The sequence below is a fragment of the Magallana gigas genome, chromosome 1 (assembly GCF_963853765.1).
Source record: "Magallana gigas chromosome 1, xbMagGiga1.1, whole genome shotgun sequence".
NCBI lineage: Eukaryota > Metazoa > Mollusca > Bivalvia > Ostreida > Ostreidae > Magallana > Magallana gigas.
Genome location: NC_088853.1, coordinates 44,809,610 through 44,832,628, shown reverse-complemented (window position 1 = coordinate 44,832,628; position 23,019 = coordinate 44,809,610). Strand labels below are relative to the sequence as shown.

Sequence of the window (23,019 nt, the reverse complement as noted above, 5' to 3'; positions counted from 1 at the left end):
GGTAAACAGTTAACTGTTTGATTTAACGAATTCTCTGTTTGATTTAATACGTAAAAATCACGAAATACAGACGATAGTTTCCAGGTAACAAAGCATAAATAATGAAAACGAAACGAAAATTAGAACAAGCTAGCACCAACGTCATGTGTGAAAACTGTCAACGCATTGAAATATCTAGCCTCAATTTATTTCACAAAATCGGCACCAATATATTTTGCATGTTTCAAAATTTCCCTTCATACGCGAACTGTTGCACAACAAGCAAATTCATCATAGTCAGATCGAACCTTTTTCGTATAATGTCATGGCTGCTTTAAACAAAGAACCTCGTTTTAGAAGTATGGAATACGAGTCTTGGTAAAATGGGTATGCAAACCCGGGCCGTGGCAAAATAAAAGCCGGGGCAGATCGGCAATCGTCAATTCCAAATACGCATTATTTTGCAGCAATATTTACAGCGAATACAAATATACTAGTCCATCAAATATCCTGAAATTTTAATGAGATTGGCAGATTAATAACTGCTAATATTTTGTTTTACCCAGGCCAAGTCTTGTCTACCCATTTTATTGTATGCCGAACCCGAACCTATTAAACTGATTGAAACACGCCTTTCCTTTATTATTATTTTCGTAATAACTCAGATTTGAAACAGAATTACCACTTAATTTTTGCAATTTATATTTTCCTTCCCATAAGGATAATTTATGCTGAACTACGTTGAATTTGCCTCGGTAGTTCTTGAGAAGAAGATTTTTAAAAATGCACCCCCCTTTTTCTACAATTTCAAGGTTTTCTCCGCTTTGAATACAGATCGGACTTTTATTTCTGCAATTTATATTCGCCCTCCCATAAGGATGCTTTGTGCCAAATTTGGTTGAAATTGGATAAGTGGTTTTAGAGAAGAAGTTTAAAATGTAAAAAGTTTACAGACGGACAGACGGACAGACGGACGGACGGACAGACGGACAGACGGACAGACGGACGACGGACAAAAGGTGATCAGAAAAGCTCACTTGAGCTTTCAGCTCAGGTGAGCTAAAAAACCAAAAGTCGGGTTTACCATGAATGGTGTATGTCGTCGTGTCGTTATGGATGACGTTCGTCTGCTCTCGGCCACCGTCCACTTTCTGGAAGTAGATCTTGTACTGAGTGATCACTCCTCGTTTCTCCCTCGCCAGTAGAGGGGACCAGTCCACGGTGATGGTTCCCACACTGAGGCTACTGGTTCGAATCCTGGGCGCTACCAGTGGCACTGTAGATGTAAGATCAGATTTCAAAAAATGACGATGATAGATGTCGACTGATAAAATAACTGTTACATTATGACATGCTTTAGCAGGTTATAAAGTTACTGTATACAGAGTTATTTTTACCCCATGTAATTTTTGCCCTTCTACACCTACGAACAGTTTTGCCCCTTCCTAAGTTGTGTTTAAAGAGAGATAGTTTGAGACATTGGAATTCGCCAAGTCATTAATTCAAATGCTGACAACAAGGGCAATAGGGGCAAAAATAAAACAGGGGTATTCCCTGTACATACAGTATTGCATACAATTAAACGCCTAAACAACTGGAAAAATGGGTTAACTGAACTGATATTCATTTTATTTATTCATTATTAATCGAATTCAGTTGACTTGACAGCCATTTAGAATCTCTTATCATATTATTTTCCACACTGCAAAATGGTTGGTAGGAAGTATGTTACAACTTAATTTATCAATTCCTAGGAAATTTTACTTGCATGATGTGAATATATATTTCACCCTTTTATTCAAGCCAATAATCGAATTGTTCATTGATTGCAAACATGCGCAAACAATTTGTCTACTAGATCAACTTTATAAACTTATAATTATAGCCATAATCATGATGTTTTCAATGTCTCTGATTCTGCCTTCTATAGTATCACTTTAAGTATAGTAATTAAGTAAATTGTCCATAAATTAATTACTGTGAATGTGACCCAGATTCACTCTTGCTGACACATTTTACCGAGAGTGACCAAGTTCCTCTAATACACAATGTATTTTTGAATCGTTCACTTATGCAACTTGAGAAATCATTTTAGTGCTCTGTTTAATGAGTCGCCGGATACTTTAATGGATCTTCCATGTAGGGGAGTTTGAACGCATCATTAAATTCAATATCCTTAATGACAATGTTTCTAGCGAGAAGGGCCGGGTTTTTTCCCCCGTGAATCCATCAGGGTTCAGTTTTTTTGACACATCTAGGAAACTTGAGACATAAAGTCACATTTGTTTAATGGAGAGTAAAAAAAAAAAAAAATTGAAAACACTTTCGTAATGAGGGACTTCATCGGAAATCTATAGTTCAAATTTTCAATTTTGTTTCAGTCATGTGATTCACATTAAAAGATAATATTTTAATACTTATTTTTATCAATTTCAATAATTGTCTCAATACATTAAAGGTGCAATATAAAAATATTATATGTCAGTAAAAAAAAAAAAATGGAAAAAAAATTTAGGAATTGCCCCTTCACTATTCAGAGTCACTTATAATTATGTGCCTACATCCCTGAAAAAATTGAGTGAAAGATATCATGACTACGATCGAACCACTTTCATCTACCCGGTAGAGCAAATAATATTCAATATCATCATGTACATGTAAGTCGTATTTCAAAACAATCAGAACAAATTGTTTCGCACTACCTTTACATGGTGGCAAATATTTTCCTGTATATCATATACATGATATATGAGACACCCCCCTCTCTATCCAACCCCTAAAAATATTGGCTTGGGAGAAGGGTAGACATGTAGATACAGAAAGGCTACACAATGGTAGTTGGTAATGTTACCTGACTGCATCATCTCCTCCCCTACATCCCCCCCAAAAAATGTTTGGGAGAAGAATTTGGATCTATAGAAAGACACCACAATAATAGTAGGTAATGTTACCCCACTGTACCTTCCCTCCCTCCCCCCACAAAAAAAGGGAGAAAAGTAGGGGTGTAAAGCAAGACACCACATTAGCTGTGGTGTTACTTGACTGTAGGGTGGTGGGCGGTAGTGTTACCTGACTGAAGGGGTGGTGGCGGTGGTGTTACCTGACTGAAGGGTGGTGGGGGTGGTGTTACCTGACTGTAGGGTGGTGGGGGTGGTGTTACTTGACTGTAGGCTGGTTGGCGGTAGTGTTACCTGACTGTAAGGGTGGTGAATGGTGGTGGATGGTGGTGTTACCTGACTGTAGGGTGGTGGGGGTGTTACCTGACTGTAGGGGTGGTGGATGGTGGTGTTACCTGACTGTAGGGTGGTGGGCGGTAGTGTTACCTGACTGTAGGGGTGGTGAATGGTGGTGGATGGTGGTGTTACCTGACTGTAGGGTGGTGGGGATATTGTTACCTGACTGTAGGGTGGTGGGTGGTGTTACCTGACTGTAGGGGTGGTGAATGGTGGTGTTACCTGACTGTAGGGTGGTGGGGATATTGTTACCTGACTGTAGAGTGTCGGGTGGTGGTGTTAGCTGACTGTAGAGTGGTGGATAGTGGTGTTACCTGACTGTAGGGTGGTGGGGGGGTGTTACCTGACTGTAGGGTGTCGGGCGGTGGTGTTACCTGACTGTAGGGTGTTAGTCGGTGGTGTTATTTGACTGTAGGGTGGTGGGTGGTGTTACCTGACTGTAGGGTGTTAGGCGGTGGTGTTATTTAACTGTAGGGTGGTGGGCGGTAGTGTTACCTGACTGAAGGGGTGGTGGCGGTGGTGTTACCTGACTGTAGAGTGGTGGACGGTGGTGTTACCTGACTGTAGGGTGGTAGGCAGTGGTGTTACCTGACTGTAGGGTGGTGAATGGTGGTGGATGGTGGTGTTACCTGACTGTAGGGTGGTGGGGATATTGTTACCTGACTGTAGAGTGTCGGGTGGTGGTGTTACCTGACTGTAGGGTGGTGGATAGTGGTGTTACCTGACTGTAGGGTGGTGGGGGGGGGGGGGGGGGGGGTGTTACCTGACTGTAGGGTGTCGGGCGGTGGTGTTACCTGACTGTAGGGTGTTAGGCGGTGGTGTTATTTGACTGTAGGGTGGTGGGTGGTGTTACCTGACTGTAGGGTGTTAGGCGGTGGTGTTATTTGACTGTAGGGTGGTGGGTGGTGTTACCTGACTGTAGGGTGGTGGGTGGTGTTACCTGACTGTAGGGTGGTGTTACCTGACTGTAGGGTGGTGGTGGTAGTGCTACCTGACTTAAGGGGGGTGGGCGGTGGTGTTACCTGACTGTAGGGTGGTGGCGGTCACTATCTCAGACTCCTCACTGGAGCCATTCCTGTTATACGCTCGGATGAAGAAGTGGTAGGTGGTAAACGGTAACAGCTGCTGCACCAAGCAATGGTTGTCCTTCTGAATGACCAACTGTTTTAGGTGCTCTTCTGCATAAAAATGATTGTTAAAATGTATTTTAAGAAAAAATAATGAAATTCAGGGACTGTCTCAAAATGCACTTTTTTATAAATATATAACTTCCAAGTTGACATGCCTCAAAACTTTGTATGAATGGATACACGATTTCTGTATAAAGTCATTTAAATACAGTCAAACTTCCATATCTTAAAATATCAGTAACTTGAACTCGCTGGACAAGTCAAAGTGAGTTGGAAGTCCCAACTTGTTTCTCTTTATGTATTGAGACATTGTGTTCTGGTAAGAATTTGAAAGCCGCTGAAAATTTGGTTACCTCAAAATCCCAACCTTTTGTATATTAAGTGATACATCAAATCTTGCCTTTTGTATCACGACTTCATGACTTACAGTTTGTAAATTATGTGACAATTTACACGATTACGTAACCTCAATATACCAACCTTTTGTGTCGGGCGAGACCCATTTATAATGGACTGTGTAGACAAACACATGGCAGCATGGCACATCCCACGTCACGTTAATGGCGGTGGCCGACACAGGGGTGGCCTTTACTCGATTTGGAGGCAAGGGTGCATACTCTGTGAAAAAAAATAGCAAAAATTGTTAAAACAAAAGCATTCAAAAATATTTGAAATATGCCATTTCTTTTTTTTAAAAATACACTTGTTTGATATAAGATGAGAACAAGTCTTAATATCATCAGTCATTTCATGGGGGGGAACCTCAAAATATTGTTGGCTGTACAGGACTGGGACCTCTAAATACTTCTAATTATTGAAAGTGGGACCTAAAAACTTAGCTAATGATAGGTTGGCAGGGTAAGGGCGAGGACCTTTATAAATATTGTTACATTATGAAATGGAGAGGAGAGGTAATGATCGTTAATATATGTACAATGAATTAGTCTTACAGAACAATACTAATGGGACAACTGAAAAATTTAAAGTTTGATAAATATTTATATTTTGGTTTGTTTTTTCACAATCCATTAAGCTGCATAATTATTTTCAATCTCTTTACGATTTCAACTCAAATACAATTAACGCAGTGCTTGAAGGCGCCCTACTCGGCAATGTTTCCTGCCAGATCCACATTAAAGCTCCGTCAATACGAGAAATCCAAAGTAAATGATCGGTTCATAGTCATCGCTCTCAATGTTTACTCAAGAATTAAACCACGATCAAATGGCTTTTCATCTATCAATCATTATTTAATCAGCATTTCCAGCAAATCTTTCTTATTTTTGAATGCATTGTTTAATGAACTGTTGAATAGGGACACCTAAAAGTCCTTTTGCTTTATGGATTGCTCCAGCTCTGAGTTTCCATTGTTTTCATCCAACTGAAGGTTCTCTAAATATGGAATGGGGTACATTACCTATCAATTCATGGATTCTTTTGAATTAGATTTATCCATCATAAAAAAAACCCCATCCCACCCCAAATAAAAAGCCAATCCTAGCTTCCAATCCTTCTTCCAGGTAAACATTTCCTGGATCCACCACACTAACTAATTTAATTTTTATACTCACTTCCTAGTGTAATCTGGATCCATCTGGATCCACCACACTAACTAATTTAATTCTTATACTCACTTCCTAGTGTAATCTGGATTCGTGCTGTAGCAGTTTCAGATCCATACGGATTCTCTGCAATGCACTGGTAAAATCCGGAATCCGATATACTAGTATCCAACACAAGCTGCTTGTTGTTTTCCTTGAACTGAAAATTAAATAAAATCATTAATTTTTGAAAGTCTAAGAACTTAGGACAAGGGAGAAAACTCTCTGTAATAGACAAAGGGGAGACAACTTTTTGTTGTAGACAAAAGGGAGAACCCTTGACTATGAAAGAGAGAGATTTATTTCTGTGAAGTCAAAGGGAGAATGCATAAGCTTCATCAGAATTTTTATCCAGAAATATTTTTCTATTTGATGACAGGGAGACTAAATGGGGACTGGTTAATGAAATTGATGGGGAGAACTCTTTGATGATAATAACAGCTGAGGACACAACTAAAATTGAGACATTAGAAGACTTTCTTCTTTTCTAGCTGGAGAGAAAAATCATAAAGAATTCTGATGACTAGGGCCAAAACTTCTTTATGAAATGAAGGAACAATGGTTTTAAAAATATCAGAGCCCAGTACCTTGAAATAGCTTAGACTTGTCAAAATTCGATAATTTATAAGATACTTATCAATCATATATAGGTACAACAAAGAGATCGAGTCTTAAATGAGTTTTGAATTTTACTTGTATGTTAAGACAAGACTAATATACTACATAAAAGTTCTGAGTCAGCTTAATTTTTTCATGATTCCAGATGAAGCCAGAGCTATAACTTAAATTTATGGTGAACAATGAAAAAGATGGAATTCTTAATAATCCAAAGGTGAAAAATTGGGAACATAAACAATAACTGTCTTAGACACTGCAATACAGTTAGGCTCACATTTCAAAAGCTCATTTACAATAATATATCTTTTCTATTATGAAGTTGATGTGTTACAAATTGACCAGACCAAAAACATATAAGACAAGCTAGCTGGTTGAAAATTACCATGAAAGGTAATACTGGATTAGAAATCAATGCAACACATTGTACTAATGTCAGCACTAAAAGGCTGTACAATTTATTTACCTTTTTAATAGTTGCACCATCTGCACTTATAGGAATTTTTTCTTGCATCACTGATTGGTTTTAATATTCAAAAGATATGACTGTCTAGCAATTAAAAAGGACAAAAAAAGTTTCTGGACAAAAAAATAAATCCTGAAGTCCATCGCAATTCACTCAAACAAAAGCCTTACTAATATTTGCTTTAGAACCTTGGATCTAGGGTTAAGGGGAATATTCAAGGAGGCTACGGATTGTAAACAATATCAGTCCATGACGCTTTTTTTCAAACTATTATAGAAATTAATAGCCATCATACTCTTTTTGTGCGTGCAGTTCAAAGTAGCTTATATAGAAACACACAGTAATATGGCCGCAACCCAAAAACCCAATTTAATTTTACAACCTTCTGAATTTATATATACTGTGGAATCATTAGAATTCGTGGTGGCTTAATTTTCGGGGTATTCGTGGGTAGCCCTCGCCCACAAATTTACATCCTCAATGAAGACTAGTTATAAAAGATTTAGTTTACCTTCTGAATTTAAAAAATTGACACATCCACGAAAATACATTCTCATGAATAAGCAAAAAACCCACAATCAACGATCACGGCCCCCCTGAAATTAAATGATTCCACAGTACTCGGTACAATGTCATGTACTTCACTTATGATATCTTAGCATGTGTATGTTGTAGGTGAAAAATCACATACAACTCAACAAAATTCTTCACTGTTCGGAAGCAAAAAAAAAACTCGCAATCAAATGGCAGCAACCATTGAGCTTCCTAAAAATCACATACAATTCGATAAAACTCTTCACTTTTCTGATGTAAAAAACACTACAAATGGTGTATTAAATGGCAGCCACCTTAGAGCCTCCTTAATCTGATACTCCTCAGTACTACTCACCAGAATGTGGCCGGGGTCCTCCTTCACCTTCTTCCCATTGTGGTACCATGTGTAGGTGGGGGTGGGGTTTCCCTGGGCCTCACAGTCCAACCGTGTTCTCAGGACCACAGGGTAATCCCCACTTTTGGGTCTTGTCACCAAGGTTGGAGGGTCTGGAAAAGAGGAAATATTGTCTGGGGGTCATAATCAAAGTACTGAGAAGGAGAAATGATGTATGTTAAGATGTCTGAGGTTATAATCAAAGTACTGAGAAGATGTTATGATGTCTGAGGTTATAATCAAAGCACTGAGAAGGAGAAATGATGTATGTTATGATGTCTGATTTCATAATCAAATTACTGAAAAGATGTTATGATGTCTGATGTCATAATCAAAGTACTGAGAAGATGTTCTGAAGTCTTGGGCCATATACAAAAACATGAGAAGATGTTTTGATATCTGGGGTCATAATCAAAGTACTGATGGGATGGGATTAGAAGGTATATGCTTTTTTTTTAAATCTTACAACTTCTTTTTTCTTTTCACAGTCAGACTTTGGCAGAGACAGAAACTATAAAAATTTCGTCGCAGATATAAAATCATGTCCTTCACTAGCTGTTACAAATCCTGTTCATCATGTTAAGGTTCACAGAGTTTCACAGCGTATTAAAGAATTTTCAGGTGCCTTTAAGGGCTAGTAACATATCGATTTTAACAGCATTATGCAATATTCAATTCATTATTAAATAAATGATATCTACTGTGATTATATTTGGACAAAAGGTGGTATCTAAAACTTATTTGTCAGGGACAATTCTTATCTTATTAATCTCATTATGAATCAGATATGTCGAAAACAATTTTTAATTATAGAACTCTACATTGATTTCCATGATTTTCCTTTTTTATATACATTTGCAAGAATTCAATGCCTGAAAGTTTGTAAACTTTGAGTGAAATTGGTTAGAACTATGGTAACATTGCTTTTTTTCTCCACTTTTTCATGTGCTACAATATTGATCGACTTATGAAGTTCTAAAAGTTGGCAGACACATTAAACCAATAAATAACAAAATATGAGACCACTTTGTCAAAGTTTGCAAAATGTATTACCTCTCAATAGACAAATAATAATCAAATAAACATCCAAAAGATCACGAAAACCAGATCATAAACAAGTTTACTCAGGGAGAAAAAACGGCCATTTTGCAATAGCTGAGACTTGTGAAGGGACAAAAATCATTGTTGGTTGTAGAATTGCAATTCATATATCACATTTTATACAAAGTCAGGGCATCTGTTTTGAACATCATTGGTTATAGCTGATTGTGTCATTACAAAATCCTTGTTCGCTAAAGTTAACCCATTATTTGATTTTTCCCAGTAGGCGAATTGGTAGAAGGCGAAAACGAATGAAAGTGACATTTTCCGCAGAGGAGAGTGGGTGTAATACTTATATAATCCAACCAGACTGACATTCGTGCACTGTAAATCAGACATGAAGTGCTAAAAATAAACTGAAAACAGATCTGCTATTACCTTCTTTGACTTTTTTTCAGTATTTTCAATTTAATGAGACCATAAGATAAAGTACTTGCTGTAAAAAAAAACTCCTTTCAAATGCTAAATATATAGAATTCATTTAAAATGCTTCTGTAATCATTCCAATTCAAAATTACAAAATAGTCAAAGAAAGGATAGAGATGCATGCAATTATAGTCATATTATTTAAAATCATTTCATTTTTCTTCTATGATTTTATTCCCCTGGCATTCATTTTGTTATGAACAAATTGTAATACCTTGCCATAGATAAATGTGGAGGGGGTTCGAATTTTATTTTCATTTTCGTATTTTGGGGAAGTACTGTAAATTCCTTATATTATGCGAGTACTTAATTCCGCGATCCCACCGTTTTGTATAAAATGTAAAATATAAAATTTTAGAATATAAAATTGTTTTATCCTTATTTAATTCTTATAGTTATCAACATTAAAAAAAATAATGGCGAGGTTTTAAAATCGGCGAAGGGTGCTTCTTGCGATTTCACGTGGATATTAATTCCTCACGTTTAATTATGAATCTACAGTAATAATGCAAGACACTTTAACATAAAAATCGGCAAGAAATACAGTGACAGGTATGGAGTAAACTGGTCTGGGAAAACATTGCTTTCACGGTTATGTTCCTAAAAGATATTTTTGGTGTATCACCTTGGTCAATTAAGTCTAAGTGAACTTTCTATTTACTGCTCTTTTTTTTTGTAGATTTGTAGTTTTTTGCTGAATGAATTTATTCCAAACACTACAATTCTATAAAGATCCAATCTTAATACTTTTTTCTTGCAATTCGACTATACAGTCTAATATATGTTGCAGTTAAAAAGATATATTCAATACAGAGGGTTCCACTTAATCTGATAGCGGTTAATCGAATAATTCGGTTAATCTGATATAATATCAAAACACCGAACCATTTCTTATATATCCCTTTATATTTTTTCCTGATAATCTGATAGAAAAAAATGTCATTTTCGGTTAATCTGATAGGATTGTGACCGTGTAATAATGATTTCCCACCCTCTTACACCCGTATATTCCTTTGTTTAATTGGTTGACACCCCTCTTGTGTACACAGTAACTCTTTACAGGGCATTAGTTACACTTCAACGCACACGGGTGGCTACCTTCTTCCTAAGATGAAAGCTACCGACATCGATAGTTGTTCCGGATGACCGCACACAGGACTGACCTTACCTGTGTACACATTTTATTGTTTGTTTATTTGCCAATTGCATGTGTTAATTTCATGCTGGGCTTGCACCATTAAGAATTATCTAAACATGTAATTTCTGAATCAAAAGTGACTGGCTTTGGAACATGTGACATCGAGGAAATTCTGATCAATTTCAATTTTACTTCGGGGTAGAAAACTTAATAAATAAAATTCAAATAATTTTTTATCATGCATAATTAATTATTTAAGAGCATTTTATATAACAGAAATAGAATTAAAATAAATTGTCCAGGTGAAAAGAGGGACTGCTCAGACAATTAGCCATTTCCTCTTATTACTTCCTGTCAAAATGGCGGCCACTTTGAAACCATCGTAATAAGGAGAAACATTTTCTTTTGAGCATTTACAAACAAAATAAAGACTAAAATGCTATTTCATTGCTAATGCAAGGTAAATTATTTCATTTCAAACTATTGACATACAGATTATATCTTTTCATTGATAAAATATGTCTTAAACAAGTTATATTTTATTCTATACCAAAATCATAGACCACAAAAACGCTAAATCGGTTAATCTAATAATCGGTTAATCTGATAATTTTTCTCTGACAAATTGACTATCAGATTAAGCGGAACCCTCTGTATTAATTCCAAAAATAGACAGTCAATTATATTTGAACAACTTAAAGATCATTAATTAAGAGTCACTAACCATCAGCAGGAAGCGATCAAATGTGTCTAAATTAAGTTTTATATTTATTTTTTTATATTCATTAGTAAATACAGGTGTAGCTAGATCTAATTAAAAAGAATTTTTATAACTTCAGTCGTCAGTATAAAAATTGTTAATATGAAATCAACATGAATTTCTGTGGACTATAAACTACAACAATATAAATGTCTTCCTTTTTTTGACAGTTTCTAATAATTTTTTATTTTCTAAACATGCAAGAATTAATAATAATTCAAGTTTTATCGACCTATTTTACATGCACAGAAAACAAAATTGATAGAATCTTTAAGTTAATTAACAGAATTTTTTTTTTTAAATTGTCGTTATGAATTGAGTGTCAGCTGCACTTTACATAACATTGGTTGTTGTCGATGACAAATAAATTGATTTATGATAATTATTTAACATGTGTTAATAGGAGTGACATTAGAGGACGGATGTTGCCAATGGGGTATTGTTCTGTAGCCATGTTGAATAATCAGATTCTGAATCTGTGCATCATCACAGCAGCGATATAAATCATAATTTCTTTGTCAATTTATTGATAAATTAACAAAACCAAGATTTAAGGCCGGGTATGGGGCACTATAGAGATAAATTGATAAATTTACAAAACCAAGATTAAAGACACTGCATGGGATACTTGAGATATTCATCCAAATTCTAAAATGTCCTTGAGGGCCCATTTGACTACAGCCAATTCAGGCTTTCAATGGTAATTAAATAACACTCTACAGGCCAATAGTAATCTTTTCATTGTAAAGTCACTGTAACATATTTGAATTTGGCTGAATGTATTACATAATTATCTATTTGTTTGTACAATCTTGGTGGATAATAGTAAATATATTCTATCAAAAGCAAAAATGAAGTCATCACTGACTGAGTGATGTTAAACATCTATGTATTCATTACATAACAAGGTAATGTAATACGCTACTGTATACAGTACAATTTAATGTAATAATCTTTCGTAATTGTAACTTAATATACTAACATTACATTGTGATGTTATATGTTGTATTTTATTGTAAAATAATATGCTACAGTACTCATTATAATGTGATATGCTTTAATACAATGTTGTGTATTATATTTGAAATGTAATTTATTATTAATACATTTAAATGTAATCTACTGCAGTACACTGTAATGCAATATGCTATAATACACTGTAATGCAATATGCTACAATACATTGTAATGCAATATGATACCTTACAATGTAATGTAATATGCTACAGTGCACTGTAATATAGATTGCTATAAAGCATTGTAATCTTAAATGCTACTTTGCATGTAATTCAATATGCTTCTAACAGTACAATTTGCAATGTAAAATGTTATCATACATTCGTATGTTATATGCCATCATACATTGTAATGTTATATATGCTACTGTATACAGCTAGCTAGGACTCACAGTGAACATTGAGAATGGTCTTTTCTGTGCTGTTCCTCAGGCCTGAAGAGGTCAAGGCCACACATCTGTACACGCCCTGGTCACTCTCTGTGACCTTTGTGAACCTGAGGTTTCCCGGTCCCATCCGCCTCACTCTGAATCCTTCTTCAACTGGTACCTCTTTGGTCTGGTCCCCAGTGACAACTTTAATTCAAAAAAATATTCTATTAAAAAACTCACTAAATTAAACCTTTAAAAGTATTATTTTTTTAAATCAACTTTCAAGACATATTCAGGGTGTTCCAACTTGGTTTTCAAGACTTTTTTCATTATAGCTTGGAATATTGTTTACGATTAAAATTTGTTTTATCAAATACAAGCACATATTTTGAATCTTTCAACCTGTGATCTAAGGAAAAGTCCCACTCACTGATTTTCTGCCATGAGATTTGGAGGTTGGGAATACCGTCTGCTAGGCACTCCAATATGGCTGACCCACCAACCGTCGCGTTGACCTCGGTACTGACTGTCACCACCCAGGGGGCACGGGTCTGGCTACCTGTAACGAAAACCAGCAACACTGAAAACCTGGACCATCAGTAAACATACATGTATATGATTATAATTGGATCAAAATTCAGCAATGTTCTGTAAGGACAATCAGCAACACCGAATATTTAGCCACTCCTATATAGAAATAAATGGAAAACTTAAGTTTTCGCAATTGCAAAGCATAAGCCAGATTTGGCCAAGATGAGTCTGAATATATGGTACAGTAACTGATTTCTGATGGACAAACAAGCAGACAGACAGACAGACCGACTGACAAATAGACAGACTTATAGGGTATCTGTAGAGCAAGATCCTAATAATGTCCTAATTAAGTCATGCAGGCGCACGTAATTCTATAGACTTTGGAAACTGAATGGCAGGATTTCTTTGATTTACATTACTCAAATGTTCTACAATGCAAACAATCTTTCTGGGCGGTGCACTTTTCAACAATTTTTTCAGTCAGTAAATATCGGAAAAAATAGCGATGTAACAATGGTCATCACTATTATTACGCTCTCAATGGCAGGTGCGGCCTCGAAAAAGTGCACACAATGATTTTTGTAATTCAAACTCAATGCTATTGTGCTGAAGGCATGATGCCTTATGAATCAAATGTCTAAAAAAGTTCGCATAATGAATATACCCCCAGAGCCCTTTTTTTTCTCTTCAAATTCTCCATTCCTCCGAATGTTGACAAATCAATTCTCGGGGCTTAATTGACAACCACTGTTGTCCCTATTCTTTATTTTGCTATTGATCGGTGCATATTATTTCGTGCATGAATTTATTGTGTCAATATTTCAGAGCACCACTATAATTCAAACAACCGACAGTCATCAAACGATCATTTACGGAAAGATTTTGGACACTTTGTTCAATATCTTCCCCATTTGGAATTCACCACAGCAAAATATCTGAATGAACAAGATTATGTTATATCCGATAGATCTGTTTTTAAAAACTCAATTCAGAAAACAAAAGGCAGATTTGATATCACATATACTGCATCCTATTCGTTTTGATCTTTGAAAAGCATAAATATCTGATTTTTAATCTTCAAAATTCTAATCAATTGTATTTAATTTACAATTGAATCCATAATAATCGATGTGATCAATTTTCAAAATTTTGTTGGAAAACGAATTCCTGTCCTGCACCTTAAGAGATATTACTTATATATCAAGCAAAATTTTCCTCATTGTAGAAAGTTTTGCTATCAAACTGTGCTCTGTAGTTTGCATCAACATTTGGGGAAAGACCCTCTAACCTAGCCAAGAAATACTTTAAATTATGCTGTTTAGTATTTAACATCCATCCATCCCCCATGAATGAAAGTCTTTGGTCCAGAAATCAAAATTTTAATTGGTCCTCTCAGATATTAGGATAAAAGGTTGAATCAAGTTTTATTTAAAACAACAAACTTCTTGCTGTTATACAGTGGCTGCCTTTCAAATTCCCCTGAACAGACTACGACGGAAACCCCACACTGTTAAATCATTTGAGGCCCTATACTCGTTACTAACCTAAATCCATGTCCCTTTTGTTTTCTTTGCATATCTTGCGAGATTAAGTCCGAGAATGATGGGTAAAAAAAAATAAATAATGAATATAACGTAAAGTCATATGAAGAAATAGAAGTCCTTTATCTGTATTTTATTACTAATTTAATTTTATTGTTACAAGTTTTATTAAGCGCCTAATGTGGTACAAACTCTCAAGGTAACAACACATAGGCCTCCGAGGATATTCAATCATTATTATATAAGATTGTGTAAAAACTTAGTTTAGAACCTTGGAATAATATCATTAGGAGAAATATCATTTACATGTTTAACTCTATGTTTGTTATATATAATTGCTCTGTTTGAAAAAAAAAAGAATTAATATAATGTTTCTTGTCTTTAACTAATGTCAGCATGCAATATTTAATTGAAGGCAATTAAGCATGCAAATTCATTCTGTGTTTAAATGGTGTCAAATAAATGTTAATCAAAAGAAGCAATTTCAGAAATGATACTTAATGCTTTCAAATATTAGTGAGTGTATACCCAACAATTATCTCTTCTTCTTTTTTTATCCAAAAATTAAATGAATTGGGCCTCAATCTTAAGAGATATGATCTGAAAATGAAACCTTCATACATCATAGAATAATATTCAAAGTTATTAAAATATCAAATATACATATCAACCCTATTTATTGCCCTTCAATATGAGAAATTTCTTTTTAAGTATGGAATATATCTCCAACTGGCCAGTTATGACATAGCTGTTTTCTTTTTCATATAAAAATTAATTATCTTGTTAATGTAATCGGAAGGAATGAGAATTATTTAATATTATGAAATATATTTTGCAATACATTTGTATTATGTATTCATGAATTGGGGGCTTATCAAATATATCGGGACCAAGGACCTTAAGAGAAACACAATATCTATTATATTAAGGTCTTTCGATTGTCGCATGACGTCATGGTGAGCATTACGGAATATTTCACCGTTACCGGTTATAATAATTCATCATTTTTTACCTGGCATAGTAAACAATTCTTTGCAAATTTTGATAGGATCGAGATATAATGAGTTACAAATGTACCAATTTTCAGCGAGTTTGAACCATTATTTTAAAAGTTATAGAATGATGTTTTATGTTGCTAAACTGTACTTATTCATGGTTGAAAAATTGTATAAAAATGCACTCTAAAAGTTGTGATAGCTTCCATACTGGCAAGTATAAATGGCCTTAAAATGTTAAAATACATAAAATAAATGATTGCGATTAATTTCTCTAAAAAATTGCTTTTAATTATCAAATCAGTAAAAAAAAAATGTGATGTTTAATTGGAGAGCTGTCATTGCTATAATTGCCCTGACAGTGTAACTGTGTTAGCTCCTACAGCATGAACAAAATATTTGCAACATACCAATATTTAAGTTCAATTTGAATGTTTACATATTAATTGATCTTCAAATTTTAAAAAATATCACATGGATTTAACTATAAAAACATCAAGGGTGGAGAAACCTTAAATGCGTACTAGGTATAAATTCAGGTGGATGTGCTCTTCTGAATTTTGGTACACACCCCCTCTCATCATTAAATCAATGAAAATATTCACTGCTCCGATTATGAAATATGATTTTCAGAGGAAAAAAAAAATTTCTAGATGTACATGTACACAATTTCAGCAGGCTGAGTATATCATTCCGACACAAAAATTGTCAAGAATCCAATTTTCAAAATATTTGTCAAATGAAAATATTTTATGGATGATTAGTTAATTATAGTAATTTGCCCAATTGGGAGTTGTATCTCTTGTCACTTCATCTTTGTACCTTAAAGATATTTCAAATTTCTGTGAGTGTCATTTATATATAGCTTTATTATAAGTCCTTATGAATTGTTGCATAATCATTAACTTGTACAGAAAACCTATTTCAAGATGGCAATTTTTAACCCTCTCATAAATGATTGCATTAGATGCAGAATGATATATGCTCTCACGACCATTCTCTCAACTTACCATCATTAAATTCAAGTAAATGATGCGCAATAAACTAGACACCATTGACAGTTTATTATAAGCTTTTGTACTGGTACTAAAACAGGAAATACTGTGGTATCATTATAATTCGTAGTGGCTCAATTTTTGTGGTATTCGTGGGTAGCCCTCACCCACAAATTTACATCCTCGACGAAAACTAATGATTATATAGTTTTCCTACTGAAACTAAAGACCGACGCATCGACGAAATTACATCCCCACGAATAAGCAAAATACTGACAATGCAAGAAAGTTGGCCCCCATGAAATTAAATGCTCCCACAGTATAAGGGATTATAACTGAACAAATCCAACCCAATCACATCATCCTCCAAAAAAATCCTTAAATTCACTGAATTAAAAGAAATAGAAAGCTGCATATGTTTTTTGGTTTTTTTTTTTGGAGGGGGGGGGGGGGTCTGTGTATTTTTGTAAACTTGAGTATATAGTTCTTAAAGCCAGAAAAAAATTCCAAACTTTGTGATATGGCCAACAAGACCTGTGATTGGGAGAAAAGATATAGTGAATATGATGATATATTAAGCATGCATTCACAATACCATGATTTCCTATACTGGAGCTAATTAATCATCAACAGGTCTTTTACCCACCCACCCACCCACCCCCCCCCCTTCCCCAACCCAATCCCCAGGCAAACAAAAACCTCCTGGACCTTCTCATCATCCAATGGGAGAACATATATGATTGTATTGCTGAATCTGCAACTGATCTCTCAAAACATAAATGTTTACAGTCCTAAGTTGGATTGTTAATTCATTTTCATTTAATTACAATTTAAATAACTCATTATCCTGCGTTAAACTATCAATGGTTAATGAGAGAGATAAGAAACCACTCTCAGACTGGATTTGTCCATTTTATTTAAATTCCCCGGATGATCCCCTCACCATGTAGGAAAATCATCACCGATTAAATATTAATATTATATAATAATATAAACGTTTCCTGACTTGCGGTGACTGAGATATAACTGGAGAACCCTGCATTCACACGTCGGCAGATAAAAATGAAATTGTATATATGGTCCATAATTGCACACAAGCCTTAATAAGCCTACTCATTCAACGAGGAAGTTTGACGAATGCTGTAATAAAAGAGGTTGACATCGCAACGCATAAAATAAAGAGAAAGCCATAACCATCAGCATCTATCAGTCAAATCCTGTTGGAAGGTAATTGAAATTGCAAAGGGGTGCATCACAATATTGACGCAGGAGGGTCTAATTTCATTTTAATCTAAAAACTTGAAATTATTAATGGCTTTTTATTTTCGCCGAATGTGTTCATAAAGTTATGATTTTGGAAAAACTAGACAACATTGAGATGGTGACTATCTCAAAGGGCCCCGCTTACATAGTGAACAATGTGATAAAAAGAATTTCAGAGAATTTTGCTTTGACCTTGACCTATAACTTAGAAATTTTCCACCTGGCATAGTTTGTGGTTTCTAAATTAAGCGTAGTAAACTGTTTAAAATTAATTTATAAGATCAAGTTAATAATTGATAAATTTGGTAGATAATATCAATTTCAATCCTTAAGGATCGTTGAAACCCCATGACTTCTACTTTCTTATGACAGTACGTCACAACTTGGCGATTTTAACGCATTGTTAACAATTTATATTGCCTAAATTTGTTGTCTATCTCTGTGGCGCAATGGGTTTAGCTTCGGTCTACCAACCCCCTGGTCCCAAGTTTGAATCCTTCAGGGACTTTTATTTTCACGAAGAGTGGTAAACTTTAAAAAGTTAATTTTTTTCCCCAAAAATCAAAATTTTTCTGTAATTTTCAAGTCATGCTAAAAAATCCATATCTTTAAATAATTAAAAAGAATAGACTTGCATTCAGATCTTTTCCCAGGTGTGTGGAAAATTTAAGGCTTAAATCAATATACAGAATTTCATTCAAATTTTCAATGCGAACGCAGAGGCATATTTTCGCTTATGATTGTAAGTCAATATCATATATATAGAAACAATAAAATAGTACATATAGAACCATTTTAAAAAGACCTTGGACTTTCGGTAGGATGTAACTATCTTTTTCTTGCATCAAAATAAGTTAATGGTTTTGAGTGAAATCTGCATAGATTGCATAGTCTTAGTTCAAAAGCCAGACAAATCTTGTTGATTTTAAAGAGCCATGGCTGAGTGGCCATCAGTGAAATAGACAGGCTTACATCACATTGCTGTTTGACAAAACTACCCAAAGTCCAAGCTCTTGTTAAAATGGTTCTATTACTGTACAAATGAGATTAAATCTAAAACATAAATTGTATTCTGATATACATTGCACATAAAAAGGTACAGCTAAAGAATACTTCACCATTTGTAATAGAAGAAAAGGAACGACCAGAACTAGACTTGAACCCAGGACCCTTCAGTTTAAACCGAAACCGACTGAGTCGAAGGGTTAAATAACCCACTAGCTAGTTCTAGTGCTATGTCTCTGAATATAGTGCTTTCACATTGTATAAATTTCGTGATGAATGCGTATACGCTCAGTACTACACCCAGTACTGCCTTCGCACCTACAGTACCGATCAGACCCAACCTAACACCAGAGTAAATGGTAACCCCAACTAAACCCAGGGTTTACTTTCTGGGTTTACTAGAGTGGACCCAGAGCCCCAAGTAAACCCCAAGTGAACCCAAATTTTCAAAAAGTAAACCCCAAAAGTAAATCCAGGGTTTAATTGGGCCGGGTTTACTCCGGTGTTAGGTTGGGTCTGATCTATACTGTAGGTGCGAGACAGTACTGGGTGTAGTACATTGTACTGAGCATATATATATATATATATATTTATCACAAAATTTATACAATGTACAAGCATTATATTCCGAGACATCATAGTACAAGTATGATATGTTGAGAAGAAGAACTCATTTTGCAAAAAGAAGTCAAGAACACACATTCTTTGAATGGCAGTACATTAAACGCAAGGCCCAGCTAGCTTACACGTTATGTAATGCACCAAGAATTAAGTCTCTCAGATAAAGCATACTTGACACCGATGCCATAATCATACCATCACATCTCTCAAGAGTCATACGAGGTACAACGACATTGATACTGTCGAGAGAGTCGACTGAAATCAGTATTTACTTGTGAACTGACAGGGGACCTTGACATTTGACCTCTTAGAATTAGAAGTACTTGTGCACTGACGGTGGGACCTTGACCTTTGACCTTTTAGAACTGCGGATTACAGTAGATTCTTTATTTTATGTGTAGTATACAATAATTTTTTTTACAATTCTGCCAATTTTGTGTCAACTCGCAGGAACATAGAGTACCTGACTTTTACTTTGATTTTATATAAGTTCCAACTGTTAGAAAAAATTAAAGAAAGATTTTTTAAATCTGCGAGAGATTCTTCTCATGACTTCATGAAATATCAATTCCTTGCATTTCATATGGAATTTATGGTACTGTAAAAACCTTGATAATTTGTGGGGGTAATTTTCCATGTATTTTACAGCCACAGCTCACCCATCAATTACTATCCTCGTTGAATAATGAAACAGAGTTATTATTTATGGTACAAACATACAACAGCATCCACAAAATTTAAAATTCCAGCAATTAACCTTTCAAAAAATTATTATAATCCATGAAAATTAGATGAGTTTCAATGATTCCACAGAATACCGTCCAACATTTCGCTGTTTTAATGTAGCAGTAAGTACCAGAGCGGCTAGAATAGTTATACCTTGCAAAAGTAAAACTTTAACATTCTTTAAAAGTAAACTTTTAAATTAAAGACTTTGTATGGGTCATCAATAAAAGTACCAGCTGGGACATGTATCATAATGTCATCCACGGTATGATTTCCCATGCAGTATGGACTTTTACCAGACGTTTACTTAATACTTAAGTGGGCTCTACGGTTGTGACCATTTTTAGACAGACGAGTATTGATCTCCTTATGAAAAAGAGCTCTTGACTGTTATATAAAATATGGGGAAATACCTAACTTTAAAAGTCAAAATAAAGGGATTTTTTTCTTTACTAAATAATAGTATAACAGTATACATGGCATTATAAGCTAAACAAATGATGCATCAAAATTTTAGGTAGATGGTTAAAGCAATATGATCGAGCTGCATTTTTCATGTTGAATTTTTTTTTTTACTAAAATGACATATGGTTTTTAAATTTCAGTAAGCCATATTTTTGTGGAAAAGGCCGTTTAGGAGCCTTATTTGGAGCAAAATTGATTTATTGTCAGACACCCTGTACAAAAATTGATTTGCTATATATTCCTTAGAAGAGAAATATTTCCTTTGACAAAAATTAATGATTTTTCCAAACCTTATATTTATCATAAAAGTTTAAGTTATCTGCAGACTTATCATACTAGCAGGTTTTTGCAGCAAAATAAAATTCTAAAAAAATACAGCTCATATTGCTATAAATTGTTGACTATCCAGGGCCCCCTTTAAAATTGTGAGATCTGCCTATTTATAGTACAAGCACACTGTACTATGTCTGAGGAACCTTGAAGTTTATAAACAGTCTGTCGCAAATACTCATGATATCCTCCATGCTTGTAACACCAAGGACAAGTTATTTTTATCTGCAATTCAGTAATGTGCATGCAATATTAACGGAAGCTTCAACATGTGAAGATGGTACGTTCTGTTAATAAATCTAATGTTTCTATGTACTGTCTTACAGCTTAAAATGGCATTAAGGTAATAACACAATTAATAATCTTTTGTTACATAAATGACATAATGCTTACATAACAAGGTTACTTAAATGATATATCTATTAAGTTTACATATTTATTTATATATATATGACATAACTATTACAATGACATCAGAGCTTTTGACCGTGGAATGAAATTAATGCTTCTAACATTTTGGAAATCAGCTGATGTCCATAAGCTAAGGACATTGATCTTATTAAGGTAGTACGGGACACCTCCATATATTGATGTACTTCCCATTGAAATAAATAATAAAATCAAGAATAATCATGCAATTTGTTTCTTTTCCATTTCTACACCAAGAAATTAAGTGCAGTGGTTTAGAGCATTTACTGTGAATCTGTAAGTCATGAGTTCAAATCCTACTGAGGCTCTTAAAATCATTATCTTTCCAAAACTTTTTAAGGCATACTTTGAGGCTAAATATTGAAGAATTTGAAAAGTCTTATCAGGTAAAAGAATCTTAATTAAAACATACTTTTATCCACATTGATATGGACAGGTGTCTCACACCACATTAATTATAGTTCACTGAAAAATGACACATTATTATCTACAGTAATTATGATGAGCTCTGCTACTCAATGGCATTGCAGTTCACTGCACCACCGAGGACAAAGCAATAAGTTACACCACTGAGGACATGACAATAAGTTGAACCAATGACAGCTGAACCACTGAGGACACAACAATAAGTTGAACTACTGAAGACACAACAAGTTGAACCTCTGATGACACAACAATAAGTTCAACCACTGAGGACACAACAATAAGTTGAACCTCTGATAACACAACAGAAAGTTCAACCACTGAGGGCATAACATTTATTTGAACCACTGAGGACATGACAATAAGTTGAACAACTGAGGACATAACAAAAAGTTAAACTCCTGAGCACTGAGGACATGCCATTTAGTTAAACAACTGAAGACAAGTTCATGATAATTAGTTGAAACAAAAGTAACATGTCAATTCATTTAACCAGTGAGGTCATAACATTAAGTTAAACCAGTGAGGACATGACAATAAGTTGAACAACTGAGGCCATGACAATTAGTTGAACCACTGAGGTCATGACAATATGTTGAACCACTGAGGACATGACAATAAGTTTAACAACTGAGGCCATGGCAATTAGTTGAACCACTGAGGACATGACAATTAGTTGAACCACTGTGGTCATGACAATAAGCTGAACCACTGAGGTCGTGATAATAAGTTGAACCAATGAGGTCATGACAATTAGTTGAACCACTGATGACATGATTATTAGTTGAACCATAGAGTTACATAATAATTAGTTGAAACAAATCAGAATGACAATTCATTACAATTCATTACACCATCGAGACATTGCTTTTACTCTTTAAAATGAGGACATAACTATTGAGGACCTTGCAATTTATAGAAACTCATAG

General features: G+C 34.8%; 1 protein-coding gene across 1 annotated transcript in view; it reads right to left on the bottom strand.

Annotated features, from left to right (window-relative positions):
* Positions 1 to 23,019, bottom strand: part of LOC105336745 (protogenin) — an 80,759-nt gene that overhangs the window by 35,000 nt on the left and 22,740 nt on the right. The window contains exons 5-11 of the mRNA XM_034463617.2: positions 13,194 to 13,322; positions 12,785 to 12,967; positions 7,914 to 8,065; positions 5,977 to 6,103; positions 4,823 to 4,960; positions 4,235 to 4,390; positions 1,064 to 1,255 (exon numbers count right to left, since the gene is read on the bottom strand). Coding sequence (XP_034319508.2) covers positions 1,064 to 1,255; positions 4,235 to 4,390; positions 4,823 to 4,960; positions 5,977 to 6,103; positions 7,914 to 8,065; positions 12,785 to 12,967; positions 13,194 to 13,322 — 1,077 coding nt within the window. The remainder of the gene's footprint in view (positions 1 to 1,063; positions 1,256 to 4,234; positions 4,391 to 4,822; positions 4,961 to 5,976; positions 6,104 to 7,913; positions 8,066 to 12,784; positions 12,968 to 13,193; positions 13,323 to 23,019) is intronic.